This window comes from Oncorhynchus clarkii, unplaced genomic scaffold, assembly GCF_045791955.1.
Source record: "Oncorhynchus clarkii lewisi isolate Uvic-CL-2024 unplaced genomic scaffold, UVic_Ocla_1.0 unplaced_contig_8631_pilon_pilon, whole genome shotgun sequence".
Lineage (NCBI taxonomy): Eukaryota > Metazoa > Chordata > Actinopteri > Salmoniformes > Salmonidae > Oncorhynchus > Oncorhynchus clarkii.
The window spans coordinates 77,620-95,779 of record NW_027258137.1 but is presented as its reverse complement, the minus strand read 5'-3'; the positions used below and the strand labels follow the sequence as shown (position 1 = coordinate 95,779).

The 18,160-nt window shown below is 45.1% G+C and overlaps 1 protein-coding gene across 1 annotated transcript in view; it reads left to right on the top strand.

Moving 5' to 3' along the window:
• LOC139395780 (acidic amino acid decarboxylase GADL1-like) overlaps positions 1 to 15,816 on the top strand; it is a 31,216-nt gene extending 15,400 nt beyond the window's left edge. Inside the window, exons 7-14 of the mRNA XM_071143141.1 lie at positions 451 to 530; positions 3,530 to 3,584; positions 4,930 to 5,046; positions 5,322 to 5,386; positions 8,041 to 8,122; positions 8,943 to 9,142; positions 14,233 to 14,374; positions 14,939 to 15,816. Coding sequence (XP_070999242.1) covers positions 451 to 530; positions 3,530 to 3,584; positions 4,930 to 5,046; positions 5,322 to 5,386; positions 8,041 to 8,122; positions 8,943 to 9,142; positions 14,233 to 14,374; positions 14,939 to 15,112 — 915 coding nt within the window. The 3' untranslated portion in view covers positions 15,113 to 15,816. The remainder of the gene's footprint in view (positions 1 to 450; positions 531 to 3,529; positions 3,585 to 4,929; positions 5,047 to 5,321; positions 5,387 to 8,040; positions 8,123 to 8,942; positions 9,143 to 14,232; positions 14,375 to 14,938) is intronic.
• The last annotated feature ends 2,344 nt before the right edge of the window (positions 15,817 to 18,160 follow it).

The following is an 18,160-nucleotide window of genomic DNA, read 5'->3' as shown; positions in this document are numbered from 1 at the left end:
AGCACCTTATTGTGGATCCTGTCATTAATATAGCACCTTATTGTGGATCCTGTCTAGACTGCTCATTAATATAGCACCTTATTGTGGATCCTGTCTAGACTGGTCATTAATATAGCACCTTATTGTGGATCCTGTCTAGACTGGTCATTAATATAGCACCTTATTGTGGATCCTGTCTAGACTGCTCATTATTATAGCACCTTATTGTGGATCCTGTCTAGACTATTCATTAATATAGCACCTTATTGTGGATCCTGTCTAGACTGGTCGTTAATATAGCACCTTATTATGGATCCTGCCCAGACTGGTCATTAATATAGCACCTTATTGTGGATCCTGCCCAGACTGGTCATTAATATAGCACCTTATTGTGGATCCTGCCCAGACTAGTCATTTGGTTGATTAACCAGTTCTCCCTCAGTGACATGTTTCTCTCATTGTTCTTTTCAGTGTCATTACTCGGTTGCCAAAGCAGCGGCTTTCCTGGGAATTGGCACCAACAATGTTTATGTGATCCCATCAGATAAGAGGTAAGCTGCCTACTGCTGGTTACTGCTGGTTACTGCTGCTTACTGCTGCTTACTGCTGGTTACTGCTGGTTACTGCTGGTTACTGCTGCTTACTGCTGGTTACTGCTGCTTACTGCTGCTTACTCCTGGTTACTGCTGGTTACTGCTACAGTTACATGGTTACTGCTGGTTACTGCTGGTTACTGCTGGTTACTGCTGCTTACTGCTGCTTACTGCTGGTTACTGCTGGTTACTGCCGGTCACTGCTGGTTACTGCTGGTTACTGCTGGTCACTGCTGCTTACTGCAGGTTACTGCTGCTTACTGCTGGTTACTGCTACAGTTACATGGTTACTGCTGGTTACTGCTGCTTACTGCTGCTTACTGCTGGTTACTGCTGGTTACTGCTGGTCACTGCTGGTTACTGCTGGTTACTGCTGGTTACTGCTGGTTACTGCTGGTCACTGCTGCTTACTGCTGCTTACTGCTGGTTACTGCTGCTTACTGCTGGTTACTGCTACAGTTACATGGTTACTGCTGGTTACTGCTGCTTACTGCTGCTTACTGCTGGTTACTGCTGGTTACTGCTGGTTACTGCTGGTCACTGCTGGTTACTGCTGCTTACTGCTGGTTACTGCTGCTTACTGCTGCTTACTGCTGGTTACTGCTGGTTACTGCTACAGTTACATGGTTACTGCTGGTTACTGCTGCTTACTGCTGCTTACTGCTGGTTACTGCTGGTTACTGCTGCTTACTGCTGGTTACTGCTGGTTACTGCTGGTCACTGCTGGTTACTGCTACAGTTACATGGTTACTGCTGGTTACTGCTGCTTACTGCTGGTTACTGCTGGTTACTGCTGCTTACTGCTGATTACTTCTACAGTTACACGGTTACTGCTGGTTACTGCTGGTTACTGCTGCTTACTGCTGCTTACTGCTGGTTACTGCTACAGTTACATGGTTACTGCTGGTTACTGCTGCTTACTGCTGCTTACTGCTGGTTACTGCTGCTTACTGCTGGTTACTGCTGGTTACTGCTGGTTACTGCTGGTTACTGCTGCTTACTGCTGGTTACTGCTGGTTACTGCTGGTCACTGCTGGTTACTGCTACAGTTACATGGTTACTGCTGGTTACTGCTGCTTACTGCTGCTTACTGCTGGTTACTGCTGGTTACTGCTGCTTACTGCTGGTTACTGCTGGTTACTGCTGGTCACTGCTGGTTACTGCTACAGTTACATGGTTACTGCTGGTTACTGCTGCTTACTGCTGGTTACTGCTGGTTACTGCTGCTTACTGCTGATTACTGCTGGTTACTGCTGCTTACTGCTGGTTACTGCTGGTTACTGCTGCTTACTGCTGGTTACTGCTGGTTACTGCTGGTCACTGCTGGTTACTGCTACAGTTACATGGTTACTGCTGGTTACTGCTGCTTACTGCTGGTTACTGCTGGTTACTGCTGCTTACTGCTGATTACTGCTACAGTTACACGGTTACTGCTGGTTACTGCTGGTTACTGCTGGTTCCTGCTGGTTACTACTGGTTACTGCTGGTTACTGCTACAGTTACATGGTTACTGCTGGTTCCTGCTGGTTACTGCTGGTTCCTGCTACAGTTACACGGTTACTGCTGGTTACTGCTGGTTACTGCTACAGTTACACGGTTACTGCTGGTTACTGCTAGTTACTGCTGGTTACTGCTAATTACTGCTACAGTTACTGCTGGTTACTGCTGGTTACTGCTAGTTACTGCTACAGTTACTGCTGGTTACTGCTGGTTACTGCTAGTTACTGCTACAGTTACTGTTGGTTCATTCTGGTTACTGCTAGTTACTGCTGGTTACTGCTACAGTTACTGCTGGTTACTGCTACAGTTACTGCTGGTTACTGCTGGTTACTGCTGGTTACTGCTACAGTTACACGGCTACTGCTGGTTACTGCTGGTTACTGCTACTGTTACTGCTGGTTACTGCTGGTTACTGCTAGTTACTGCTACAGTTACTGTTGGTTCCTTCTGGTTACTGCTAGTTACTGCTGGTTACTGCTACAGTTACTGCTGGTTACTGCTACAGTTACTGCTGGTTACTGCTGGTTACTGCTAGTTACTGCAACAGATCCTGCTGGTTCCTGCTGGTTACTGCTAGTTACTGCTGGTTACTGCTGGTTACTGCTACAGTTACTGCTGGTTCCTGCTGGTTACTGCTAGTTACTGCTACAGTTACTGCTGGTTACTGCTAGTTACTGCTGGTTACTGCTGGTTACTGCTACAGTTACACAGATATTTCCACTGACCACACCACACGCTTCTGTTGTCACTGTCCACAATGTCTGACCTGCGTCACTATGACACCTGGGTTACTAATCCGTGTTAATCTATGACTGACCTGCGTCACTATGACACCTGGGTTACTAATCCGTGTTAATCTATGACTGACCTGCGTCACTATGACACCTGGGTTACTAATCCGTGTTAATCTATGATTGACCTGCGTCACTATGACACCTGGGTTACTAATCCTTGTTAATCTATGACTGACCTGCGTCACTATGACACCTGGATTACTAATCCGTGTTAATCTATGACTGACCTGCGTCACTATGACACCTGGGTTACTAATCCTTGTTAATCTATGACTGACCTGCGTCACTATGACACCTGGGTTACTAATCCGTGTTAATCTATGACTGACCTGCGTCACTATGACACCTGGGTTTCACTAATCCTTGTTAATCTATGACTGACCTGCGTCACTATGACACCTGGGTTTCACAAATCCTTGTTAATCTATGACTGACCTGCGTCACTATGACACCTGGGTTTCACTAATCCTTGTTAATCTATGACTGACTTGCGTCACTATGACACCTGGGTTTCACTAATCCGTGTTAATCTATGACTGACCTGCGTCACTATGACACCTGGGTTTCACTAATCTGTGTTAATCTATGACTGAGCTGCGTCACGATGACACCTGGGTTTCACTAATCCGTGTTAATGTTTCTTTCTGTGTCTTTGTTTCTCAGAGGGAAGATGATTCCTGCGGAGTTTGAGAAGCAAGTACAGAGAGCCAAAGATGAGGTGAGAAGGAGAACTATGAATGGAGTCAGCAAGGTTGTTTGGTGTCAGATATGTTATGTAACACAGTCGGGAACTGGGAACTGCTGTTGATTATACCCATGGTGAGGGTTAGGGAACTGCTGTTGATTATACCCATGGTGAGGGTTAGGGAACTGCTGTTGATTATACCCATGGTGAGGGTTAGGGAACTGCTGTTGATTATACCCATGGTGAGGGTTAGGGAACTGCTGTTGATTATACCCATGGTGAGGGTTAGGGAACTGCTGTTGATTATACTGTAATCTACTACTGTACTGTTATCCTGTAATGACCAGGATGATGGAGTAACATTATATTGTTGTCCTCTGATGGTTATTAATGACCAGGATGTTGGAGTAACATTATATTGTTGTCCTCTGATGGTATATAGTATTAATGACCAGGATGATGGAGTAACATTATATTGTTGTCCTCTGATGGTTATTAATGACCAGGATGATGGAGTAACATTATATTGTTGTCCTCTGATGGTATATAGTATTAATGACCAGGATGATGGAGTAACATTATATTGTCCTCTGCTGGTATATAGTATTAATGACCAGGATGATGGAGTAACATTATATTGTTGTCCTCTGATGGTTATTAATGACCAGGATGATGGAGTAACATTATATTGTTGTCCTCTGATGGTATATAGTATTAATGACCAGGATGATGGAGTAACATTATATTGTCCTCTGCTGGTATATAGTATTAATGACCAGGATGATGGAGTAACATTATATTGTTGTCCTCTGATGGTTATTAATGACCAGGATGATGGAGTAACATTATATTGTTGTCCTCTGATGGTATATAGTATTAATGACTAGGATGATGGAGTAACATTATATTGTTGTCCTCTGATGGTATATAGTATTAATGACCAGGATGATGGAGTAACATTATATTGTTGTCCTCTGATGGTATGTAGTATTAATGACCAGGATGATGGAGTAACATTATATTGTTGTCCTCTGATTGTATGCAGTATTAATGACCAGGATGATGGAGTAACATTATATTGTTGTCCTCTGATGGTATGTAGTATTAATGACCAGGATGATGGAGTAACATTATATTGTTGTCCTCTGATGGTTATTAATGACCAGGATGTTGGAGTAACATTATATTGTTGTCTGTTGGTATATAGTATTAATGACCAGGATGTTGGAGTAACGTTCCCATTGGGCACAGACATCAATTTACCATCTGTTCCACGTTGGTTTAATGTAATTTCATTGAGATGACGTGGAAACAACGTTGATTCAACCAGTGTGTGTTCCCAGTGGGATGATATTGCTGTTGTTGTTGTTGTTGACAGGGAGCGTTGCCCTTCATGGTGAACGCCACAGCAGGGACCACCGTACTAGGGGCCTTCGACCCGCTGGAGGAGATAGCTGACATCTGTGAACGACACAATCTATGGATGCATGTAGATGTAAGTGGATCTTAATTAAAGATCATTCTTTCATTCATTTATCGATTTATCGATCCATCAATCCGTTTGGGTATTGTTCAGTAGTTTGTTTGTTCCTTTAATCATTCAATCAATCACCCTCTTCTCTGTCTGTTCTCTGTCTGTTCTCCGTCTGTTTTCTCTCTTCTCTGTCTGTTCTCTCTCTTCTCTGTCTGTTCTCTCTCTTCTCTGTCTGTTCTCTCTCTTCTCTGTCTGTTCTCTGTCTCTTCTTTGTCTCTTGTCTGTCCTTCCTGTAGGCATGTTGGGGAGGAGGAGCCCTGATGTCTAAGAAACACAGATACCTGCTGCAGGGCATTCACAGGTAAGACAACAGGTTTATCTGGAGGAGGAAGTAAGACAACAGGTATATCTGGAGGTGGTAGTAAGACAACAGGTTTATCTGGAGGTGGTAGTAAGACAACAGGTTTATCTGGAGGTGGTAGTAAGACAACAGGTTTATCTGGAGGTGGTAGTAAGACAACAGGTTTATCTGGAGGTGGTAGTAAGACAACAGGTATATCTGGAGGCGGTAGTAAGACAACAGGTTTATCTGGAGGTGGTAGTAAGACAACAGGTATATCTGGAGGAGGTAGTAAGACAACAGGTTTATCTGGAGGTGGTAGTAAGACAACAGGTATATCTGGAGGAGGAAGTAAGACAACAGGTATATCTGGAGGTGGTAGTAAGACAACAGGTTTATCTGGAGGTGGTAGTAAGACAACAGGCATATGGAGGCGGTAGTAAGACAACAGGTTTATCTGGAGGTGGTAGTAAGACAACAGGTTTATCTGGAGGCGGTAGTAAGACAACAGGTTTATCTGGAGGAGGAAGTAAGACAACAGGTTTATCTGGAGGAGGAAGTAAGACAACAGGTTTATCTGGAGGTGGTAGTAAGACAACAGGTTTATCTGGAGGCGGTAGTAAGACAACAGGTTTATCTGGAGGCGGTAGTAAGACAACAGGTATATCTGGAGGCGGTAGTAAGACAACAGGTATATCTGGAGGCGGTAGTAAGACAACAGGTTTATCTGGAGGCGGTAGTAAGACAACAGGTATATCTGGAAGTGGTAGTAAGACAACAGGTTTATCTGGAGGCGGTAGTAAGACAACAGGTTTATCTGGAGGCGGTAGTAAGACAACAGGTTTATCTGGAGGCGGTAGTAAGACAACAGGTTTATCTGGAGGTGGTAGTAAGACAACAGGTATATCTGGAGGAGGAAGTAAGACAACAGGTTTATCTGGAGGAGGAAGTAAGACAACAGGTTTATCTGGAGGAGGAAGTAAGACAACAGGTTTATCTGGAGGAGGAAGTAAGACAACAGGTTTATCTGGAGGCGGTAGTAAGACAACAGGTTTATCTGGAGGTGGTAGTAAGACAACAGGTTTATCTGGAGGAGGAAGTAAGACAACAGGTTTATCTGGAGGAGGAAGTAAGACAACAGGTTTATCTGGAGGAGGAAGTAAGACAACAGGTTTATCTGGAGGCGGTAGTAAGACAACAGGTTTATCTGGAGGAGGAAATAAGACAACAGGTATATCTGGAGGTGGTAGTAAGACAACTTGTATATCTGGAGGAGGAAGTAAGACAACAGGTTTATCTGGAGGCGGTAGTAAGACAACAGGTATATCTGGAGTCGGTAGTAAGACAACAGGTTTATCTGGAGGAGGAAGTAAGACAACAGGTATATCTGGAAGTGGTAGTAAGACAACAGGTTTATCTGGAGGCGGTAGTAAGACAACAGGTTTATCTGGAGGCGGTAGTAAGACAACAGGTTTATCTGGAGGCGGTAGTAAGACAACAGGTTTATCTGGAGGTGGTAGTAAGACAACAGGTATATCTGGAGGAGGAAGTAAGACAACAGGTTTATCTGGAGGAGGAAGTAAGACAACAGGTTTATCTGGAGGAGGAAGTAAGACAACAGGTTTATCTGGAGGAGGAAGTAAGACAACAGGTTTATCTGGAGGCGGTAGTAAGACAACAGGTTTATCTGGAGGTGGTAGTAAGACAACAGGTTTATCTGGAGGAGGAAGTAAGACAACAGGTTTATCTGGAGGAGGAAGTAAGACAACAGGTTTATCTGGAGGAGGAAGTAAGACAACAGGTTTATCTGGAGGCGGTAGTAAGACAACAGGTTTATCTGGAGGAGGAAATAAGACAACAGGTATATCTGGAGGTGGTAGTAAGACAACTTGTATATCTGGAGGAGGAAGTAAGACAACAGGTTTATCTGGAGGCGGTAGTAAGACAACAGGTATATCTGGAGTCGGTAGTAAGACAACAGGTTTATCTGGAGGAGGAAGTAAGACAACAGGTATATCTGGAGGTGGTAGTAAGACAACAGGTATATCTGGAGGTGGTAGTAAGACAACAGGTATATCTGGAGGTGGTAGTAAGACAACAGGTTTATCTGGAGGCGGTAGTAAGACAACAGGTATATCTGGAGGTGGTAGTAAGACAACAGGTTTATCTGGAGGCGGTAGTAAGACAACAGGTTTATCTGGAGGCGGTAGTAAGACAACAGGTTTATCTGGAGGCGGTAGTAAGACAACAGGTATATCTGGAGGTGGTAGTAAGACAACAGGTATATCTGGAGGTGGTAGTAAGACAACAGGTATATCTGGAGGAGGAAGTAAGACAACAGGTTTATCTGGAGGAGGAAGTAAGACAACAGGTTTATCTGGAGGAGGAAGTAAGACAACAGGTTTATCTGGAGGAGGAAGTAAGACAACAGGTTTATCTGGAGGCGGTAGTAAGACAACAGGTTTATCTGGAGGTGGTAGTAAGACAACAGGTATATCTGGAGGTGGTAGTAAGACAACAGGTTTATCTGGAGGAGGTAGTAAGACAACAGGTTTATCTGGAGGTGGTAGTAAGACAACAGGTATATCTGGAGGTGGTAGTAAGACAACAGAGATAAACTGTTCATAATAACAGGTGGTTTTAAAACCATTTCTGTTGCTTTGTTTCCCTCTTAGAGCCAACTCAGTAGCATGGAATCCTCACAAGATGCTGATGGCTGGTCTACAGTGCTGTGCATTCATGGTTCGGGACAAAACGGTACGATAAACACTGCTTCCTCTTCCTCATCATCTTCCTCTTCCCCCCTTCTTCCTCTTCCCCCCCTTCCCTTACACATGGTTAGCAGATGTTATTGCGAGTGTAGCGAAATCTTGTTCTCATTATTTTCCTCCTCTTCTTCCTCCTCAAATCAAATCGAATTTTATTGGTCACATACACATGGTTAGCAGATTGTTGTTGCGAGTGTTGCAAAATCTCTTTCTCCTCTTCCTCCTCATTATCTTCCTCTTCATTGTCTTCCTCCACTTCCTCCTAATTATCTTCCTCCTCCTCTTCCTCCTCATCTTCCTCCTCTTCATTCTCTTCCTCCTCTTCCTCCATTTCATCCTTCTCTTCCTCATTATCTTCATCCTCTGCCTCATTCTTTTCCTCACTCTCCTCCTCCTCCTCCTCTGACCTAGATGTGTGTATGTATTGGTATTGATATGTAGGCTACGTGTGCCTTTTACAATTTGTCTTATTGTAGTTCTGTCCTTGAGCTGTTCTTGTCTATTAATTTTCTGTATTAATTAATGTTCTCCAGAGACTCAAATGTTCTCTCTGTGTTCCGTTGTTCTAGAATCTTCTCCAGAGACTCATACGTTCTCTCTGCGTTCCGTTGTTCTAGAATCTTCTCCAGAGACTCATACGTTCTCTCTGCGTTCCGTTGTTCTAGAATCTTCTCCAGAGACTCATACGTTCTCTCTGCGTTCCGTTGTTCTAGAATCTTCTCCAGAGACTCATACGTTCTCTCTGCGTTCCGTTGTTCTAGAATCTTCTCCAGAGACTCATACGTTCTCTCTGCGTTCCGTTGTTCTAGAATCTTCTCCAGCGGTGTCACTCGGCCCAGGCCTCCTACCTCTTCCAGCAGGATAAGTTCTATGACGTCAGCTACGACACGGGAGACAAGTCCATTCAGTGCAGCCGCAAGCCCGACGCCTTCAAGTTCTGGCTGATGTGGAAAGCCATCGGCACCAAGGGTCTGGAAGAGAGAGTGGACAGAGCCCTCGCTATGGCCAGGTCAGGTTTGAAACAAAAATATATTTCTCTTTTGTTTTTCCTCCAAAGACTTGATAGCAGACTCATCTCTGTAGCCTGGTCCCAGATCTGTTTGTGTTCTGGTCCAGTGAAATGCTTACTGTGCTGGTCTAATGTATGAGCTTTAGTGTACATTGTAGTGGCAGGCCGTCTGCACCGTAGCAACAGTACAGCTCCCAGCCCTCTACTGGCCCCCCTTTTTAAAAATGTCATTTAAACTTTATTTAACTTGGCAAGTCAGTTAAGAACAAATTCTTATTTACAATGACGGCCTACCAGGGAACAGTGGGTTTAACTGCCTTGTTCAGGGGCAGAACGACAGATTTTTACCTTGTCAGCTCGGGGGATTCGATTTATCAACCTTTCGGTTACTGGCCCAGCGCTTTGACCACTAGGCTACCTACCGTCCCTACACTCTAACCACTAGGCTACCTACCGTCCCTACACTCTAACCACTAGGTTACCTACCGTCCCTACACTCTAACCACTAGGCTACCTGCCACCCCTACACTCTAACCACTAGGCTACCTACCGTCCCTACACTCTAACCACTAGGCTACCTGCCGTCCCTACACTCTAACCACTAGGCTACCTACCGTCCCTACACTCTAACCACTAGGCTACCTGCCGTCCCTACACTCTAACCACTAGGCTACCTGCCGTCCCTACACTCTAACCACTAGGCTACCTGCCGTCCCTACACTCTAACCACTAGGCTACCTGCCGTCCCTACACTCTAACCACTAGGCTACCTGCCGTCCCTACACTCTAACCACTAGGCTACCTGCCGTCCCTACACTCTAACCACTAGGCTACCTGCCGTCCCTACACTCTAACCACTAGGCTACCTACCGTCCCTACACTCTAACCACTAGGCTACCTGCCGTCCCTACACTCTAACCACTAGGCTACCTACCGTCCCTACACTCTAACCACTAGGCTACCTGCCGTCCCTACACTCTAACCACTAGGCTACCTGCCGTCCCTACACTCTAACCACTAGGCTACCTACCGTCCCTACACTCTAACCACTAGGCTACCTGCCGTCCCTACACTCTAACCACTAGGCTACCTGCCGTCCCTACACTCTAACCACTAGGCTACCTGCCGTCCCTACACTCTAACCACTAGGCTACCTGCCACCCCTACACTCAAACCACTAGGCTACCTGCCACCCCTACACTCTAACCACTAGGCTACCTGCCGTCCCTACACTCTAACCACTAGGCTACCTGCCGCCCCTACACTCTAACCACTAGGCTACCTGCCGCCCCTCCACTCTAACCACTAGGCTACCTGCCGTCCCTACACTCTAACCACTAGGCTACCTGCCGTCCCTACACTCTAACCACTAGGCTACCTGCCGTCCCTACACTCTAACCACTAGGCTACCTGCCGCCCCTACACTCTGACCACTAGGCTACCTGCCGTCCCTACACTCTAACCACTAGGCTACCTGCCGTCCCTACACTCTAACCACTAGGCTACCTGCCGTCCCTACACTCTAACCACTAGGCTACCTGCCGTCCCTACACTCTAACCACTAGGCTACCTGCCGCCCTTGAACATGATCCTGGAGCATCCATGACTCAGACTGTCTGATCAGCTAATAGCCCAGTCCATCACCTTACACCATCCATGACTGACCCCCTTCAGACTGTCTGGTCCTGTCTGATCAGCTAATAGCCCAGTCCATCACCTTACACCATCCATGACTGACCCCCTTCAGACTGTCTGGTCCTGTCTGATCAGCTAATAGCCCAGTCCATCAGCTTACACCTAGAAGCTAGACTACTTTAACGTTATAGCAAAATGATTGAAGGGATTGATGACAAATATTATATGTTAATGTCTTTAGATTCAAATAGTTTCATTGTGTATTTAAGTTGCTTGTTGCTTGTTTTTTTTGTGTGTGTGGGGGGGGGGGGGGGTCGGGGGGGGGTGGGGGGGGGGGGGGGGGGGGGGGGGGGGGTGGGGGGGGGGACAATACAGAGTGATGGGAAGGGCTCTGCATCGAATGTCATTAGGATCTGTCCAATGCTTCCTGCTCTCAGTGTCTCTGCCCAAAATACCAAAGCAGTAGCTAGCTACAAATAGACTGTTCAGCAAAAGATGGCCGACCCTGAAGACCTACTAAGGTATGCAGACTTCTGCCGAATCATCTACGTCACATCTGTTATAGAGCAGGGCTTGAGCAAAAGCCTGCACAGCCACCCGGCAAGTCTCCAGGAGGACAGGAGGCCATCTCTACACTGTGGTCACCTCTGGTCTAGACACAGTCACATGGCTCATCCAAAAACAGTATGTTTTCCATATACTTAAGAGTAGTAGCAGTTTAACTATGGAGTAAAACCCTACACCTGAGATACCCCTCTCTAATAGATATAACCCAGGCTGAGGATGGATAGATCTTCTACACAGCATCTCCACAGCATCTCCACAGCTTTCTAACATGGTGTACAGTGGAGAATACAGAGGTAGACTGGGCTTGGCAGACTGGGCTCGGCAGACTGCATGTAATTCAAGCAGCCCTAGAAAATCGAGCTGTATATTTGGGAGGTCAGCCGGTTCTATTTCTGGGCTGTTGGCAGTAAAATTACAGTCGGGTCAGGGGGATCCTTAACTATTCTGTGTGGCATTTAGCTTTCCTCCCATCTATTCTGAACCTTTACAGTTCAGGACCTACTGACTGGCGGGGGGTGTGTGGGACCAAGATGGGGGGGTCATACGACACGAGGCCAGACAACGGCCAGCCTATTTTCAGACTGTTACTGATAGCCCTGCTCACTCCACTCCATTCATGTGTCTAATGCTGTATAGGATTCAGTGGGTCGGTCGGTGCCGTTTAACATGAGGGAGGACCGTTCCTTATTATTTCCCCATGAACACACCCTTATTTCTAATACATCCTATTCACCCTATTCACCCAGTTCAATGATAGGTTTAGGTTACTGTCATTCATATTCACCCAGTTCAATGTAACAGTGACAGGTTTAGGTTACTGTCATTCACCCAGCTCAATGTAACAGTGACAGGTTTAGGTTACTGTCATTCATATTCACCCAGTTCAATGTAACAGTGACAGGTTTAGGTTACTGTCATTCATATTCACCCAGTTCAATGTAACAGTGACAGGTTTAGGTTACTGTCATTCACCCAGCTCAATGTAACAGTGACAGGTTTAGGTTACTGTCATTCATATTCACCCAGTTCAATGTAACAGTGACAGGTTTAGGTTACTGTCATTCACCCAGTTCAATGTAACAGTGACAGGTTTAGGTTACTGTCATTCATATTCACCCAGTTCAATGTAACAGTGACAGGTTTAGGTTACTGTCATTCACCCAGTTCAATGTAACAATGACAGGTTTAGGTTACTGTCATTCATATTCACCCAGTTCAATGCAACAGTGATAGGTTTAGGTTACTGTCATTCATATTCACCCAGTTCAATGCAACAGTGATAGGTTTAGGCTACTACATGATACTCTATTGTTCCCCTATACCCATCATGAGGTTGCCTAGCCTATGAATGAAAGTTTACAACGTAGGTGGACACAGGTCGAGAGAACAATTTGAGTAGTCAAGGTGACAGTGACACATTCAATACCGTCACCCTCTTGCCTGCATCTAGCTGATCTAGGATTTAATCATTAGTCTTAACAGTTGCAAACGGGAGTTTCTATTGGACACATTCAGGTGTGTTTATCCCCGTTTCGTTCCGTTTTAAGAAACGTTTTTCAACAGAATCGGAATGAATACACGCCTGTCTGGCTGGAGGACAGGGCACTCTAGTGGTGGTCTAGAGGATAGCAGGAGGACCACTGCTGTGTCTGGCTGGAGGACAGGGCCCTCTAGTGGTGGTCTAGAGGAGAGCAGGAGGACCACTGCTGTGTCTGGCTGGAGGACAGGGCCCTCTAGTGGTGGTCTAGAGGATAGCAGGAGGACAGGGCCCTCTAGTGGTGGTCTAGAGGATAGCAGGAGGACAGGGCCCTCTAGTGGTGGTCTAGAGGATAGCAGGAGGACAGGGCCCTCTAGTGGTGGTCTAGAGGATAGCAGGAGGACAGGGCCCTCTAGTGGTGGTCTAGAGGATAGCAGGAGGACAGGGCCCTCTAGTGGTGGTCTAGAGGATAGCAGGAGGACAGGGCCCTCTAGTGGTGGCCTAGAGGATAGGAGGACAGGGCCCTCTAGTGGTGGTCTAGAGGATAGCAGGAGGACAGGGCCCTCTAGTGGTGGTCTAGAGGATAGCAGGAGGACAGGGCCCTCTAGTGGTGGTCTAGAGGATAGCAGGAGGACCACTGGTGTGTTGTGAACACAGATAACAGGAAAGATATTGCAGTTATTCAGTTGGTAAAAAAAAATAGGTAGGACTGTCTCAGACTATGGAGCAGGATTGCTGTGTTGGACAGACTAGAAGACACATTGCAGTGTTTGGCTGGAGGACAGGGCCCTCTAGTGGTGGTCTAGAGGATAGCAGGAGGACCACTGGAGCAGGATTGCTGTGTTGGACAGACTAGAAGACACATTTCAGTGTCTGGCTGGAGGATAGGGCCCTCTAGTGGTGGTCTAGAGGATAGCAGGAGGACCACTGCTGTGTCTGGCTGGAGGACAGGGCCCTCTAGTGGTGGTCTAGAGGATAGCAGGAGGACCACTGGAGCAGGATTGATGTGTTGGACAGACTAGAAGACACATTTCAGTGTCTGGCTGGAGGACAGGGCCCTCTAGTGGTGGTCTAGAGGATAGCAGGAGGACCACTGCTGTGTCTGGCTGGAGGACAGGGCCCTCTAGTGGTGGTCTAGAGGATAGCAGGAGGACCACTGGAGCAGGATTGCTGTGTTGGACAGACTAGAAGACACATTTCAGTGTCTGGCTGGAGGACAGGGCCCTCTAGTGGTGGTCTAGAGGATAGCAGGAGGACCACTAGAGCAGGATTGCTGTGTTGGACAGACTAGAAGACACATTGCAGTGTCTTCAAAAAGGCTCAGTAAAACTCGTGTAGCCTGAAAAAGGGGTTTCGTACGGATGTGTCATGTAATTATTCTTGACACTCTCGACTTCCTTCTCTTTGGTAGATATCTGGCAGAGGAGATCAAGAAGAGAGATGGATTCCGTCTTGTGATGGAGCCGGAGTACACCAACGTCTGTTTCTGGTACATTCCTCCCAGTCTGAGGGACATGGCTGACGGACCTGAGTTCTGGAGAAATGTCCATGCGGTAAGTCAGAGGAGGACATCCCCCTCGTTATACAGAACACGATCCTCTCCTTTCCTGTGGTGTTCTCCAACATTAACAGAAGCCCTGTCATCAATAACACAACAACAAAAAATACAATTGAATTCAGGAATTAATTAATGTTGAAAAACAAACAACAACAAAAAACATTCATTTCACAGGATATGAATGAGACAAATGTTAGCTAACCGTGAGGATTTAGGCTCCAGTCTCTTTTCGGAGGCGTGGGTTCAGATGCCACCACTGACACCAGATGTCAAGCGGGACCATAATCCTCCAATCCAATCCATACGGAAATGGACCTTAGATCTGTGTGTGGAGACTCTAAATACAACTTGACTTTGGTTATGTCCCAATAATCTCTCCTTTCTGCCATGAATTCATGGATTTGAAAGGTAATGACTGGTACATGGAAAGACCAATTCAGTGTTCTCACACGTGAATGAGTGCTTACTTCACAAGGAAGGAGAGATTATTGGAAATACTGACGTCTTAACCTCCCAGTTCCACCATCTCACAAGCGTATGTACTACTCCCTACCCCCAGGTGGCGCCAGTGGTTAAGGAGCGCATGATGAAGAAGGGCTCTATGATGGTAGGCTACCAGCCCCATGGAGACAAGGCTAACTTCTTCAGACAGATCATCATTAGCCCTCAGGTCAGCAGAGAAGACATGGACTTTCTGCTGGACCAAATACACAGCCTGGGGATGGACTTATGATCCCACGGGGAATACCTACAAAATGGCACCCTATTCCCTCAATGAGTCCTGGTCAAAAGTAGTGCAATATATACAGGGAATGGGGTACCATTTTGAACAAAACCCAAATGGTCATGTTCAGTAGGAACGAAACAGGAAATCCTGTTTTGAAACTGAGTGAAACGGAAGAGGTGGTACCCCAAACATCCTATAAGACGTTTCCAAAACATCCTATAAGAAGTTTCCAAAACATCCTATAAGAAGTTTCCAAAACATCCTATAAGAAGTTCCCAAAACGTCCTATAAGAAGTTTCCAAAACATCCTATAAGAAGTTTCCAAACGTCCTATAAGAAGTTTCCAAAACATCCTATAAGAAGTTTCCAAAACATCCTATAAGAAGTTTCCAAAACATCCTATAAGAAGTTTCCAAAACATCCTATAAGAAGTTTCCAAAACATCCTATAAGACGTTTCCAAAACATCCTATAAGACGTTTCCAAAACATCCTATAAGACGTTTCCAAAACATCCTATAAGAAGTTTCCAAAACATCCTATAAGAAGTTTCCAAAACATCCTATAAGAAGTTTCCAAAACATCCTATAAGATTTTTCCAAACGTCCTATAAGAAGTGTGTTAACTTGTTCTCTTATTTGGTGCCCCAGGGCTGTGCAGAAGCCTCAGCATGTCATCCTTCCATTGCCCATCTGCATAAAGTGATCTAATGATTACCTGTTTCTGTTATTCACTATCGATTCCATTTGTAATTCTGAGGACAGGCAGTGTGTCAGTCCATGAGACTGTAGACACAGTAGCTTGTTGACGTCCATGAGACTGTAGTCACAGTAGCTTGTTGACGGTTTTGAGGGCTCAACCTCTTTAAAGGAACCAATTTCAGATAAATAAAAAACTCAAAAGTCATTATCCTTTATGTCGATGTGATTTCAGGGTAATATAATAAATACTGTTGTAATATAACTGCTGTTAGAAAACGAGGCGTGCAACTTTTAGTAAAAGCTGAAATGTTTTGAAGAGATTTTAGGAGATGCGATTTTAAGCGATACCGATTGATTGTAAGAGATTTATATAAATATGAATATATGTTTATTACTTGATGAGATGAATATATAAATCTTTGGAGAATACTGATGTGTAATGTGATGCAAGAGATTTAAAATGTATTTTAGTTCTTTGATTTTCATTTTGCATTTTCTCTTTTGAATGAATTTTCTCCCACACGCATTAACTTTTACGATTTTAAAATCATAATAAAAAAAACAATTTAAAAAACGTAGCACACCTAGTTTCTGAATACTGTGAGTCCACCTACATAAATCAGACAGATCTTAAAATGGCTACCGTTGTTGTTTAATAAACAGTTGTTTTTTCCCCAATACTTTACTTAAAGCCAACAGATGAAATGCTTTCTTTCTTGTTTTAAACGGATTCAAAATGTTATTTAGTCATTACTACGAGACACCTCCTCCGTTCCAACAGTCTGATGATAGTTAGAGATCAGGAGACACCTCCTCCGTTCCAACAGTCTGATGATAGTTAGAGATCAGGAGACACCTCCTCCGTTCCAACAGTCTGATGATAGTTAGAGATCAGGAGACACCTCCTCCGTTCCAACAGTCTGATGATAGTTAGAGATCAGGAGACACCTCCTCCGTTCCAACAGTCTGATGATAGTTAGAGATCAGGAGACGCCTCCTCTGTTCCAACAGTCTGATGATAGTTAGAGATCAGGAGACACCTCCTCCGTTCCAACAGTCTGATGATAGTTAGAGATCAGGAGACACCTCCTCCGTTCCAACAGTCTGATGATAGTTAGAGATCAGGAGACACCTCCTCCGTTCCAACAGTCTGATGATAGAGACCAGGAGACACCTCCTCTGTTCCAACAGTCTGATGATAGTTAGAGATCAGGAGACACCTCCTCCGTTCCAACAGTCTGATGATAGTTAGAGATCAGGAGACACCTCCTCCGTTCCAACAGTCTGATGATAGTTAGAGATCAGGAGACACCTCCTCCGTTCCAACAGTCTGATGATAGTTAGAGATCAGGAGACACCTCCTCTGTTCCAACAGTCTGATGATAGTTAGAGATCAGGAGACACCTCCTCCGTTCCAACAGTCTGATGATAGTTAGAGATCAGGAGACACCTCCTCTGTTCCAACAGTCTGATGATAGTTAGAGATCAGGAGACACCTCCTCCGTTCCAACAGTCTGATGATATTTAGAGATCAGGAGACACCTCCTCTGTTCCAACAGTCTGATGATAGTTAGAGATCAGGAGACACCTCCTCCGTTCCAACAGTCTGATGATAGTTAGAGATCAGGAGACACCTCCTCCGTTCCAACAGTCTGATGATAGTTAGAGATCAGGAGACACCTCCTCCGTTCCAACAGTCTGATGATAGTTAGAGATCAGGAGACACCTCCTCCGTTCCAACAGTCTGATGATAGTTAGAGATCAGGAGACACCTCCTCTGTTCCAACAGTCTGATGATAGTTAGAGATCAGGAGACACCTCCTCCGTTCCAACAGTCTGATGATAGTTAGAGACGTGGAGACACCTTTCTTGTTTTAAACGGACTCAAAATGCCTGTTATTTAGTCATTACTACGAGACGATAATGAGACGATAGAAGTGGTCACACCTTAATGCATTACAGCTGCTTTATAATACATTGTTACCCGTTGGCTTTAAAAGGAAGGTGTTTTGTTTTTGTAGCTTGCCGTCAAAGAGAATGGTGTTTACTTTAAACTTGTACAAAGTTCTGTGTACAATACTAGGATACGTGCATTCTGTAGTATACCTCATATCGTATTCTGGCAAGACATTCTGTTTTCTCTTGTTGTTTTTGTTTTGTTCCAATAGCATTTAGTTCGCGATTTGTTGTCTGAAAAAAGGCCTGTATGTGTTGTTTTTGTTTGTAGATGGAGGTTTCACTGAGAATTATTTATTTTATTTTTCAGTGAAAATAAAAGCATTTGTTTACTGAATCAGGTTGTTGTCGAGTATCTTTTGACTTCCTCTTCATAGCCTGGTATAGATCTCTGTGTGT